This window comes from Thermobia domestica, chromosome 8 (assembly GCF_964235325.1).
Source record: "Thermobia domestica chromosome 8, izTheDome1.hap1.1, whole genome shotgun sequence".
Classification (NCBI taxonomy): Eukaryota; Metazoa; Arthropoda; class Insecta; order Zygentoma; family Lepismatidae; genus Thermobia; species Thermobia domestica.
The window spans coordinates 112,066,193-112,079,401 of record NC_137461.1 but is presented as its reverse complement, the minus strand read 5'-3'; the positions used below and the strand labels follow the sequence as shown (position 1 = coordinate 112,079,401).

Sequence of the window (13,209 nt, the reverse complement as noted above, 5' to 3'; positions counted from 1 at the left end):
TTTACTTTCCCATTCATTTTTTCCGATTTACTGGATAGTGTGCTCGCATAGGGATGTCAGTCATCACACAAAGTTGAATTAAAGAATTATTTGATACAAAATGTATCTCCTAATAAAACCATGTGAATAGCAAATACCTATTTTCAACCCTCTATCTTCAAATTTTCTTTACAAGTAGCATCCTTTTTCTGTTGCGTTCTATTAATGAATGATACCTTCAATATTGTTTAATTGCATTCTTGCATTCATAAAATCTTCATATACGTGATCATTTGATTCAGTTATTGTAATCTTTGTTAAAATGAACTGTGCACAGTCGCACTTTGTAGATTTAATATTAGTTTATATAAAAACTTCTTACTCTGTAGGAAGTTTATTTTCAAAGTAATTTATGTTATTTACTTCTTTAAGAAACATTTGTAGTTACAATTCAACATTTTTATAATTAATTATTTTTTAAATAGTGTATTCTGTATTTAAAAATTACGAAATGATTGTCAACCTTAAAACCAAAAAAGTAGAGATTTTTTCATGGGAAAATTCAATGATTCAGTTCTCCTACAAAAGAAATGTGTCGTCTCCTTCCATGTTATGTAACCAGTATAGCCCTTTACATATTCAAGATGCAGTCACCTGCAAGATACAAGAGAAAATCCATCCATAATGCATTCAAATATGTAACTAATATGTTCGAGTACAACATCATTATAGTAATCGAAATAAGGAAAATAGCAAATATATAAATAACGATGTCATGAAAAGTTTTGGCATATGATACATGTGAGGAGGTTTAGGTTGCTGAAGCATATATATATATATATATAGTATTAATGGCGGCTGTTCAGTCAAATTTTGGTTCCTGGGTCCCTGCCTCAGGACCTATGGTCCCTGGTCCTGGGTCAATGACCTAGGAGTACTTAGGACTATTCCCTCTAAATTTTGACAGGGATACCTTGGCGCACGCCTTAAATTTTGGCAGGGGTACATAGGAAAAGCCGATTAAATTTTGGAAAATGCCAAATCTAAAAGATTGGTATGGTGCCCTAGGATCAGGGTATGGAACTCTATAAGTTTTCGGGGTTCATCTTCTTCCATTTTATGGGTAAAAAATGCAAAAAATTCAAATTTCGGTTTATTTTGACCAAACTTATTCTCTGATGCTTTTTAATTACCTTATATGGTTATATGAGCGTGTAGAGGGTCCATTTCCTTTCATAAGGCATGGGTACCTTGGTGCACCTCTTTAAAAATTTGGGAGAGGTACCTTGGCCCACCCCTTAAATTTTGGAAATTGCTAAATTTAAACATTTATTGTAATAGTATGGGACCCTAATATGTATTTTTATAAATTTGGTTTGTCCACCTCGTTTGCTTTCATGGGTAAAAAATTACCAAAATATAAACGTAAGCAATACGTTGTAACACATTTTCGGTTATTAACCCGATTTATTCCCTTTGATGAGATTCTATTATCTTATATGATTATATGGGCATGTATAGGAGTTCATTCCCTATTATAAGAAGAAGGTACATTAGTGCACCCCTTCTTAAAATTTGGGAGGGGTACATTGGCCCACCCCTTAAATTTTGGAAATTTTCCAATTTAAGCATTTGATATCATAGTATAGGAGTCTAATCTATATTAAAATAAATTTGAGTAGTCCACCTCGTTCCTTTCATGGTTGAGTAAATTGCCAAAATATAAACGTAAGCAATACGTTGTACCACGTGTTCGGTTATTGAACCACTTTATTCCTTTGATAAGGTCTTATTGCCCTATATGGTTATATAGACTATACAGGGGTCTATTCTCTTTCTTAAGTCATAGGTTCATTGAAAATTTGGAAGGAGTACCTTGGCTCACCCTTAAATTTTGGAAATTGTCCAATTTAAAAATTCGGTATAATATTATAGGACCTTAATATATGCCACTATAAATTTGGGTGCACCACCTCGTTCCCTTTTAGGGTTAAAACGTTGCCTAAACATCTAATTTCTGAGGTTATTGACTTCCTCTGATGAAGTTTTTATTACTTTCTATGGTTATATGGACGTATACAGAGGTCTATTCTCTTTTTTAAGATATAGGTACATTGAAAATTTAGAAGGGGTACATTGGCCCACCCCTTAAAGTTTAGAAATTGTCCAATTTGGTATAATAGTACAGGACCCTAACAAATATCATTATAAATTTCGCTCCATTTCATGGGTAAAAATTGTCAAAAATGTAAATTTTGGACCGAATTGAACACCTTTGATAAGGATTTAACACGTTATATGGATGTGTACAGGGATTTATTTCCATTATACTTTGATGCTCACGTTTTAAAAATTTGTTTAGGTGCGTAGGACCATTTTTTTAAATTTGAGAATTACCAAATATCAACATTTGGTAAACGTCCTCTAGAACCCCTTGTAAATATTGGTGTCTACTTTGCTCCCTCTTATGGTCTAATATTGAAATTTCGAAGGTTATTGACCTATTTGATCTTCCTTGATACGGCCTTATTATTAAATGAGAACAGGATTTATTACTTTTTTCATAAGACACTGGTATATTCGTGCACCAATCTTAAATTTTAGGAGGGATACATCTCTTATTGTCAAATCAATAATTGGTAATTGTTCTTAGAATATGAATATAAAAATTGGGTGGTATCCCATTCTTTGGGTAAATCATTGTGAAATATTAGTATGGTCACGTGGTCAGTTATTGACCTATGGTGTGATTATGGGTTCAGGACATTGGTACGTTGATACGTACCTCTTAAACTTTGTAGGATCACTTTGCTTAAATTTGAGAATTCTCAAAATGAAATTACATCATTGGTCTTGATTATTCCCGCCTATAAGTCAAAATATAAACGTAAGTTGGGGAAAGTGGGGGAATACCACGCACTTAAGGTACATTTTCCAATATCTCGCTACAAAACAAACAAATTAACATGAGGTAAATGTATGTTGTAACTTAATCATTCTAGTTTCATATTCGGTCGTTTGTAGTGGTCCTTGATTTTCATAGATTCTGTAAAAATAAAGTTTGTGGAAAACGAGAAACGCGTGGTATTTCCCACCTCATCGGGTAATCACACGCATTACATCGGGTATTGGTTCTCACTAATTACTTAACGTGATGCATCAGAATCTCTTTCCATAAACTTAGGTCGTTTGTTAACTGTGCGTTTAGATCAACTTCTAGTTTGTTTCCTCAGGTTGTCTTCACGTTTTCCACCAACGTCGAATTTCCGAGTTTTCTTCTCAACTTTGCTTTCTTGGTGCTTTCTTCGCTTAGTGCTCTTTCTGAATTTAGCATCTTCCAATATTCATTTGATTGGAGTAGAAGTTAAGATTTCTGAACGCTTTTTTGTTATTTCGAGGAGTTGACTTGGCAGACCTGGAGATAGGAGAAATCTGAGACTTTCACAGCCTCATTTTGTAAAGAAGGCGGTTGAACAAGCAATGGTAACTGCTGTGATGATGTTCCGGGTAGTTGATGTTCTTCTCGATTTAGCCCTATTTTCTCGAAGATGCTTGTTCATTTTGGTGCAGAAATGATATTTTTCGGTAACTTCTGTCAGGTTCTTAAAATACCCTTTCACCTTTTCTTCATTGAATTAGTCAACCCTGTCTTACTAATTGCTTCAGATTTCCTTAACCTTTTTTTAAAAGCAATTCCAACCAATCACTCCCAGCAAGTCGACCTTCTTTATTCAAATTGTGTTTGATATTATTAGCTTCTGCGCATTCATAAGATATTGTGCGTAGTTCAATTGGAGATATTCCGTAAAACAACTAGGCCTAATGTAAAGCGTGACCAGCAAGTTCCGCTTTTTGTGTAGAGCTCAATACAGCTTCCCTTCCCATTTTCTTAGAACAGACAGTCCCAGCTTTCGCTTTTGTTCTTAATGTAGCCTCATGTATCTCAAAATCATTTGCTACCTCTCTAATTTTTCTTCCGCCACTTATTGCTCCTATGGCGTTTGGTAATTGTTCTAATGTCCATCTGCACTTCTCTGTTTGCCTAATATAGTGTCATGGCATCTGCAATATACATAAAAAAGGAAAAGAAACGGAGCATAATCTTTTCTGATAACTGCTTCGTGAAGGGGCAATACCACGCACAATAGATGACATGCGTGCAATTACCCCATTCCAAGCCGAGAAAGAAAAATTGAACCTTCAGAAGTTTCACGTCGTTTCATATAAACAGATTTAGCATGAACTTACTACTAACACACTACGCTAAAACATTGCATACAAATTATAAAAATCAACTAAGTATTTCAATACATACCTCTAAATCTGCAAAGGAAGTAAATTAGAATAAATTACAGCAAAACAACATTTCGCCATGCCATGAACCACTCCTAGCAGCAACTGGCGCCTCGCTCATGCAATATGTCTTTCATAGTCTAAACTAGATAGTAGCACTGATCTGAATCAGTTTTGAAGCATTAGAACTGAGAAAATAGGGTGCTTGGTATTCTCTCGTTGCGTGGTATTCCCCCACTTTCCTCTAATACGATGTACCACGTGCAAGGTGTTATTGACCTTGACGAAGTAATGTACAGGGATTCATTTCCTTTTCAAAATTCGTGGGAGTTATCAAATAACACACTTCTAGACAACAGTTGGTTCTGCTTATTTCTTTCTAAGGTAAACAATTGACGGAGGTTATTGACCACATTGAGAGCTAACTACAGTATATAATTATATGGTTAACGACTAAAATTTTCTTATCCTGAACATCTCAACGTATCTTTCGAAACAATTCTAAAAATAATAAACATTAATTGTAGATTACGTTGCACACTTCCACTGAAAATTTTACACACTGGAATACATTGATGAATTTGGTCCATTCCGTTTGCGTTAGATACACCATCTTGCGAAGGATATGCAATGTACTTTTTTTTTACGTAACAGCACCATCTTCTCCACGAGGATTGTAAGTAGCACCACTTCATGATTTGAGCCTAATGATTTGACTATAGTTACATTTAGCTCATCACGAAAATAATCATTCATTTTGTCGATTCGTGTGTATAATATCTGCCATTCTTTAAAGTTCAGTTGTACACCAAATTGTTCTGCTTTGCCCAATCGAATCACAGGTACAAAAGTTGTAGCACAGATACCAACCATCACATGTTTTGTTTTAAATATATTTATCGGATAATAGCTTGCGAATAGGAATTCTTTATCGTTAGAAGTACACATGTTTCCTCCTAGAAAGCACTTGCTCGAATGATTTCAGGAGTTATAGCTTACAGGCTGACACGGAATTTGCTGACGTTTGCATTGATAACTTAATAATAAGTCATAGAGGTATTGCTGACGTCATGCTAACCAAACCAAATTAACAGATCGCATTGTGTGATTAACGTTTTAATCATACATCTATGGCTGAAGTCATTGAAGAGGAATTTGCTGACGTTTGAATTCATGATTTCATCACAAATCATAGAGCTCTTGCTGACTAAACCAATTCACAGATCAGGCTGTACACTAAATTCAAATTTATGACTCCGTCCAGCGAGACTTTTATAGCATAAAGATACAGTTCCAGTGTTTAAGAATTGCAATAGTTCTTCTTGTTTTGATACTTCCATGGGTAAATATCTTGCAGGTAAAATAATATCCTTATCATTTTCAAGCTTCACTACGGTTCTTAATTCAAACTTTGTAGAGATCATTTGGCTAAATAAGTTTCTATAAGGTATATCTGTTGTAAATCGGTAATCTTGGTAAATGATTTCATCACATTACGTCTGTTTAGAAGCTGCATACAAGTAGCCATGATGACATTATCATTAATACTATCTCGAACGATACTTACATATGATGCAAAACTGATGACGTTGCATTACCATCTTCTGACGGTACTATTGCATCATGATAAACAGCGTTGAAAGATGCTTTTGCTCTAAACAGTTCCGGTTCTTTACCAATGAGTGCACAAACTTAAAAAAATCAAATCAAGATTTAAAATAAACAATTTCCAAACAAAAATATCAAACAAAACTTTCAAACGAAAAATATTCAAAAAATTTTTTAAAGCAAACATTTCAAAGAAAAATTTCAAACAAAAACATTTTCAAAGAAGAAATTTCAAGCAAAAAATTCAAACAAAAAGTTTCAAACGATTTTGAAACGAGAGATCTTTCAAACTAAAAATTTCAAACAAAAATTTTTAAAAAATTTGAAACGACAAATTTTCCAAATTTTCAAACAAAAATTTTGAAACAAAAACTTTTGAAACAAAATTTTGAAACAAAAATGTTACAAACAAAATTCTGAAACGAAAAAAATAAAAAAAATTAAAAAAATCGAACAATTTTGAAAAAAAATCATACAAAATTTTGAAACAAAAATCTTACAAACAAAATTATGAAACAAAAATATTTATAATACCAATTTCAAATAAAATAATTTCACTTTTTACGGTTAACCGTCAAACTTTATCATGTTTTTAACTATTCGATTAACAAATACAGGGTTTTGATCATATTTATCAGTGAGTGAAAAATGTTGAACGATAATGTTAAAACCAAAATTTTTAAACACTAATCGATAAATGTTAAACAAAACTAAACTGAATGCAGCAAAGATTTGCAATCAGATTGCATCATCAGCCAATCAGATTGCATGAAAGATAGTGATTAACCAAATCGGAAAGATTTGAAAGTCATCAACCAATCAGATTACATGAAAGATAGTGATCAGCCATCCAAATTGCATCAACAAAAACTTTGCTAGTGATTGGATTACATCACCTTAGATAATGAGTTGTGACTAAATTTCAAAGTGTTGTAGCATATCAGGTATTATGTATTGAATTTAGACTATCACCCTTAACTACAACTCTAAGATTCAGTAAGGTTACCTATCAAATTTCTAAAGCTCGATGTAAAAATCAACAACCACCAAAGATCTTAGACTAAAAGTTGACTAAAATTGAAAGTATTGTTTCATAATAATCAGGTATTGAACATTCAAATTTCATACTATAATTTTGTTTATCACAATTCCCAAATTTAAAGAATGGTTCTACGTACCTCTCCCGATGTACCTAAGTCTTAGAATTAACCATATAATTATATGTTGTAGTTACCTCTCAATGAGGTCAATAACCCCCGTCAAATGTTTACCTTAGAAAGAAATAAGCAGAACCAACTGTTGTCTAGAAGTGTGTTATTTGATAACTCCCACGAATTTTGAAAAGGAAATGAATCTCTGTACACTACCACATCAAAGTCAATAACACCTTCCTTCTTACATAGAACATCTTACTTCTTACGTTTACATTTTGACCCTTTAGGCGGGAATAATCAAGACCAATGATGTAATTTCATTTTGATAATTCTCAAATTTAAGCAAAGTGATCCTACAAAGTTTAAGAGGTACGTATCAACGTACCAATGTCCTGAACCCATAATCACACCATAGGTCAGTAACTGACCACGTGACCATACTGATATTTCACAATGATTTACCCAAAGAATGGAATACCACCAAGGGCGCCTATCTTGGGGGGACCGAGAGGGCCCGGGCCACCCAAAGCTGATGTGGCCCCCCTTAGTGTGTTTAAGAATATGCAATATTTGGCATAATTTGAATGCAATTTGTCTTAAAATCCTCATATATGATTTCTGCATCTGAATGCCCCCCCCCCCCAATTTACTGAGAATTCGGAGCCCTTGGATACCACTCGGACCTGTGCTAAGGTTTTACAAAGTCAACAGAAATTACAGCTAAATTCTGCCCAGCTACGTTGTTAACACACGGGTTTTCGACACAGGGAACCTCTGGTTCGATATCTTATAAAACCACATCTAACTATAAACTCCATATTTGCAAAAGTCTCGATGATAAAAGAAAGCGTTCTAAACTTAAACAAAGCCAATTCTTCTTCTAAAACACAGCCTATTCATTCATTTATTCTAAAATTATTCAATAATTACCTTGAAAGTATAATTACAAAACAAAAACTGAGATATAAAAATACCTACGACACTTTCCTGCAAGCAAATAATATAATTCTGTAGTTATCTCCTCAATTCAACATAGATTATTGTTTTATTTCATAATAATATCACTTCCAAACTACTGTATAAGTAGATTCATACATATTATCATTGTTTAATCACATGCATTTTCCGGATCATTCTAACCTAAGAAAAGTTCGGTAAAAGATCAACATATTCAAGTTAAAGACTTTTAGGTTAAGACTGATGGTCGTACACACATACACACGCAGATTATTAAGCCCTCAACTACCTGCTAGTTTTCTTCAAAGGGAACGAATATAAAATCAACCGTTCATGCTGTTACATAATCATATATTCGTTTTTAAATATGTAGAACTGAGTCAATACGGTAATAAAAATTACAGCTGAATATAACTAATTTGATAGATGTCCTAGTACACAGGTTCCAAAGATGTAAGTGATTTATACACCATTTCTTTCTCTTATGTTTTCTCTTTCATTGAGAAATCAGTTACTTTCACTGGAAGAAAATGTAATTTAGGTAGTTAATAACTGTATCTCAATTAACTTATAAATGGCCTGAATTTTTCTAAAGCATCCTATCGTGTTTTATCGCCATTTTTTCTCTGAATGATTTCCATCCATTGCTTTGTGTCGGATTCCCTTATTGCCTTAATGGTGGTGAAAAGTGTCTATTTAAAGCAAGTCATTCTTTTTAAAAGTTTAGCGTTTCCGACATTTAGTTAATGTCCTAAAACCGAATTTTCCAGAAATTCTTAGAACGAAGTCAAAAGTTTTAATAGAAGTCAAAAAATCTTTTGCAGAAACGTTGCTATATTAATTATAATTTAAGATATACATAGTAAAGAAGTCCTTTTTCGGTTCTTTCATATCGAACTCATGTGTAGAAAGGTTGTTTTGAATGTTTAAAATTCTTCTCAATATGTCATATTTTCTATGCATAGTCGACAAATAGGAAATTAATTTCATGCTTATTATCATCATCTCATATCATCACCTATTCTTTTTTATTAACGTCAACCGAATATTATTTAACATTTCTATCTTCATTATATTTAATCAAAAACTAATTAACAATTTTCTCAATATTTCATTTTTCTATACATAGCCTACAAATTCAATAATTATCATTCGGGTTCATAATACATTTACCACTCAAATATACAATTCATTCTAATATTTTATCTCAAGTGTAATGCTTTATTACTTATACTGTAAATTAAATTAGTAGTCATCTACCATTTCATTTAAACCAATCAGAATAGTGTAAATTAATATTTAACCAATCAGAATGTGTTGGCGAGAAATACATAGAACTCTACTTTGTAACTTATAAAATATTGATGTAGCGACAAAATACACGACTTGACTGGAATCTCATTCGGATCTACAGATTATCGTGCTGTTAAGTTGGACAGTACACTACCCATTTCGCTTCGTAAACATTAATTTGAAAAGTGGTAGGAAAATATATAGAGGGAGAAAATTCTTTTTTAATGGCCACTCTCCTAATAATTGTGATTTTACATTCCAGATTGAGAAAGATGAAAGCAATTACAAAGTACACATTCAACTTATCGAAGTCCTTCAGAATCTGGGCAACGTGGAAGAGCTACGTAGAGCAAGGAAACGTATGAGCAAAAGATTTGCTTTAACACCAGGTAATATATTAAGATTTCTAATTAAACTTTTATTTGGTTTGAATAGTGGTTACCAAAAATTGAAATAAAACTGTTTCTAACTTTTGTACTTACTATAAAGGAAGTTGTGAAAAGCAACTTGAAATTATAAAAGTAACCAAGAAAGTTCCGTCGCTTTTTGTGGAGGTCTGTGTTCAATTGGCCTTGACACCGTGAGTTGAATGCGAATGGAGATAAGGCGAAGGACAGTTCTTGGTGTGGGTATATCAAAAATACTATCTGGTTGGGGCCGTTCAGTTACACCGTCAACTTGAGTAAAGACAGAGATAGGACCTCCACAAAGCGTCATAAGGTCGTGTATGATGTACGAGTTCAAACTGGAACCAAATGCTACTGCAGCGAGGCGGAAGATATGAAAGGTCTTTGGTTAGAATGTCATGACTACGCGGACAGTGCAGCGGTGGTTTAATAAGTTTAAGAACGTGACGAAACACTCGGAGACGCACAACGTGCCGGAAGATCAACACATGTACAAAATGAAGATATGCAGGCAGCAATTGAGGCGAACACTGGCTAGGTATGTGAGAAGCTGGGACTACAATTCACGGCAGCCCTCTATCAACTTGGGAAGCACTACAAGTTGGGTCGATGGCTCCCAGATGATTTGACTCCGGGCCAGAAGGCAACACGAGCAGACACCTATGTTTGTTTGCTCTCTTGTCTGAGGAAGGAGCCATTTCTGGACAGGGTGTGGACATGTGATGAGAAGTGAGTCCTGCACGAAGCTCCACGGCGCCGATATCATTGGTTAGTATCCCATGAACCGGTTCCAAAACAGGCGAAACCAGCATTATAGAAAAATGGAGCACTCGAGTGTGGGCCACATTGTTTTGTCATGAAGAAATAAGTGGTTGCACAGTTTGTCCCAATTACTAAGGCAGGATCAACACTTGGTATTATTTCCATCAAAGGATTTGTTAGCAGTGATGTTAGTTCAATAAATGTAAATTAGTCAGCCCTAAAATTCGGGAAACGATAGTTTTTACAACTGCGGCTTCTTGTTCTGACATTGTTCTCTCAAGTGGCAGTGAAATTTCCGTTTTGATACTATGTACAGTTCTCGAAAGCAAGTCCTTTTGTTAATCTGGCATATATCAATAAGAAGAGTAATTGCATTTATAGCCGTAATAATATATTGTGTCAGTACTAGAATAATTCTATAAAGGAAAAGATGAAAATCGCTGTTGTGTTTATGCGTCACGCATGAGGCGTTTGCGTTGGAAATAAAGTAAAATGCCAATATCAATAAGAAGTAAAAGGATTAAAACATCGATGGTTATGATAGTCCAGGAAAAACGCTATAAAATTGAAATTCATAGAAATGATCTTGTAAGTTATTTTGTTTTGGTTTTAAGAGAGCCTGTAACCATATTATAAATTGTTGAACCATGTTATAAAATGTTGGAGATTGAGAGTAAAGTTAAGATCAACATTATCAGGTAAAATCTTTTATTCTGTTGTAAAGAGATTGAATGTCTAGTTAGGAGGTTCAAAGTATCTGTCTCAATACATTCAAATTGATCATAATAGAAGAATTATGTCAATGAGAAATTGATGGTGTCTGACGCCATGTTGTGGTTATATTGTCTAGATAGCCAGACAGACTTTCTTATTCTGTTCATTCTTCTCTCACCGTTTTGTCTTCTTTATTCTTGAGAAACGGTTTGATGCTATCGTAGAGATATCTTTGATAATTGTTTTAAATGTTTTTGGTAATTGGACTCTGTATAGGTTAGGATTCAGTTTACAAATGATTTTTGTTGAACCGTGGAAAGAGTTGGGAAATACTTACTCGTAGCCTGTTCTCTTGAACGGAAGTAAACGAAAATTTGTTGACCTCTAGAAAATATAGTTTGTTTATGGCGCTTATCGCAATTTTTCTTCTACTGTTCGAAAGTCCTTTTAAGATTCGTCTTTATAATGTCGCTATTTTTGCCAGATCTTTTCTCTCTCTCTCTCTCTTTATTTGCACTTGAGGGGATGTTCCAATTTTGCTGTCAGCATACATTCTGAGTTCGCATACAGATAACAAAGAAAAAAGTTGATTCCATAGTTCCCGTTTGCACAGAACAGGCTGAGCCTAAGACGCCTAGAGGCCCTAAATAATTCGAATTTCAAATGTAACCGATGATTACTTGCTTACAGTTTCAAATTTAATTGCTGACTCAACTACACACCTCTTATAGTCCGTGTATCTAAGTGGACAGCGTGTGTGACTTTGATTTTAAAGGTTCTTAGTTCGATTCCCAGCCTCGATTTTCGTTATTTTTTGAAGGAATTAATCATTGTAAATGATGTTCGCGATTGCTGCTGAAAGCGATTAAGCGATTAGTCCCAGAAAGAGAGAAAAGTCCAAGAGAGGGTATATTAGGAGGGTGAAAATCACCTACTCTTTATCCTTGAGCATTAAAATGTCATTTATAGCCATGTCGTCCGAATTTTTCTTTCCTCTTTTCTTCTTTTCTCCTCTTGTTTCGCTCTTTCCACTCTTTGTATCTCCATGATGTCTCTGCACTCTATCTCTAATTTTCCTTTTCCTTGCATTAATTCCTACCTCTTAGAATTTAACGCGAATGAAATTTTTACTATGTATCTCGTGGTTCTCTAAATGATGCTGAACTAGTTATTCATTGTTTCTTGCTTCAAATGGAGAAATATCTGACATGTCATGTTTTGGGGCACATCTGTATTGTCATGTTGGTTGTCCAACTATCAGGCATACATTGAATCAATTTTGCTGACCGATAGAGCTAGAGTTTCTACTTCTTATAACTCAAACCTCCACAAACTTTAGTCGTTAACTGTACAGTCCTCAGCAAAAAAACCTGCAACATGAGTTTATTGTGAAACTCCAAAATCTTTTGTTTCAAAATAAGTGTGCAGGGGAGGACGCCGAGGTTTCTCCTGGCGTGATACGAGCCACTTAGACGTTATGTTGATTCCCTGGGCTGTTAGGCGTAGTTTCACAATAAACTTACTTGCTCATATTGCAGGTTTTTTGCTGCAGACTGTACAATGAAAGTAAACCGCAGTTAGTGTGTTGTCAGTAGCTGAAAATTGGTAGAGGAAGAGGAGAAGAGACGGTTTAAATTTTACTTTTTTCACACTAATATATAAGCCAAAGGTCCAAAGGATTTTCCTTTAGAGGTCTGATTACTGTAAAGAATATTTCATATCTTAAGTATAATATATAACTAGATTGATCCGACTTCAGTAATAATATAGTTAAATATTTATTACGTACAATTATTTTACAGGATTGTGGCTTGAATGGTTACAGGACGAAATAAAAGAAGCGGCATCTGTAGAAGACAACGAAGAAGTAATGGGATTGTTTGAACAGGCTGTTTATGATTGTCCGTGTAAGTATTATTATTATTATTATTATTATTATTATTATTATTATTATTATTATTATTATTATTATTATTATTATTATTATTATTATTATTATTATTAGTATTATGCTTTTTTAACCATGTCGGTCCCGGCGTCCC

At 34.0% G+C, this 13,209-nt stretch overlaps 1 protein-coding gene across 1 annotated transcript in view; it reads left to right on the top strand.

The window, feature by feature from the left end:
* LOC145692258 (spliceosome associated factor 3, U4/U6 recycling protein-like) overlaps positions 1-13,209 on the top strand; it is a 114,223-nt gene that overhangs the window by 77,838 nt on the left and 23,176 nt on the right. The window contains exons 2-3 of the mRNA XM_081767555.1: positions 9,547-9,673; positions 12,970-13,074. Of these exons, the coding sequence (XP_081623681.1) occupies positions 9,547-9,673; positions 12,970-13,074 (232 nt within the window). The remainder of the gene's footprint in view (positions 1-9,546; positions 9,674-12,969; positions 13,075-13,209) is intronic.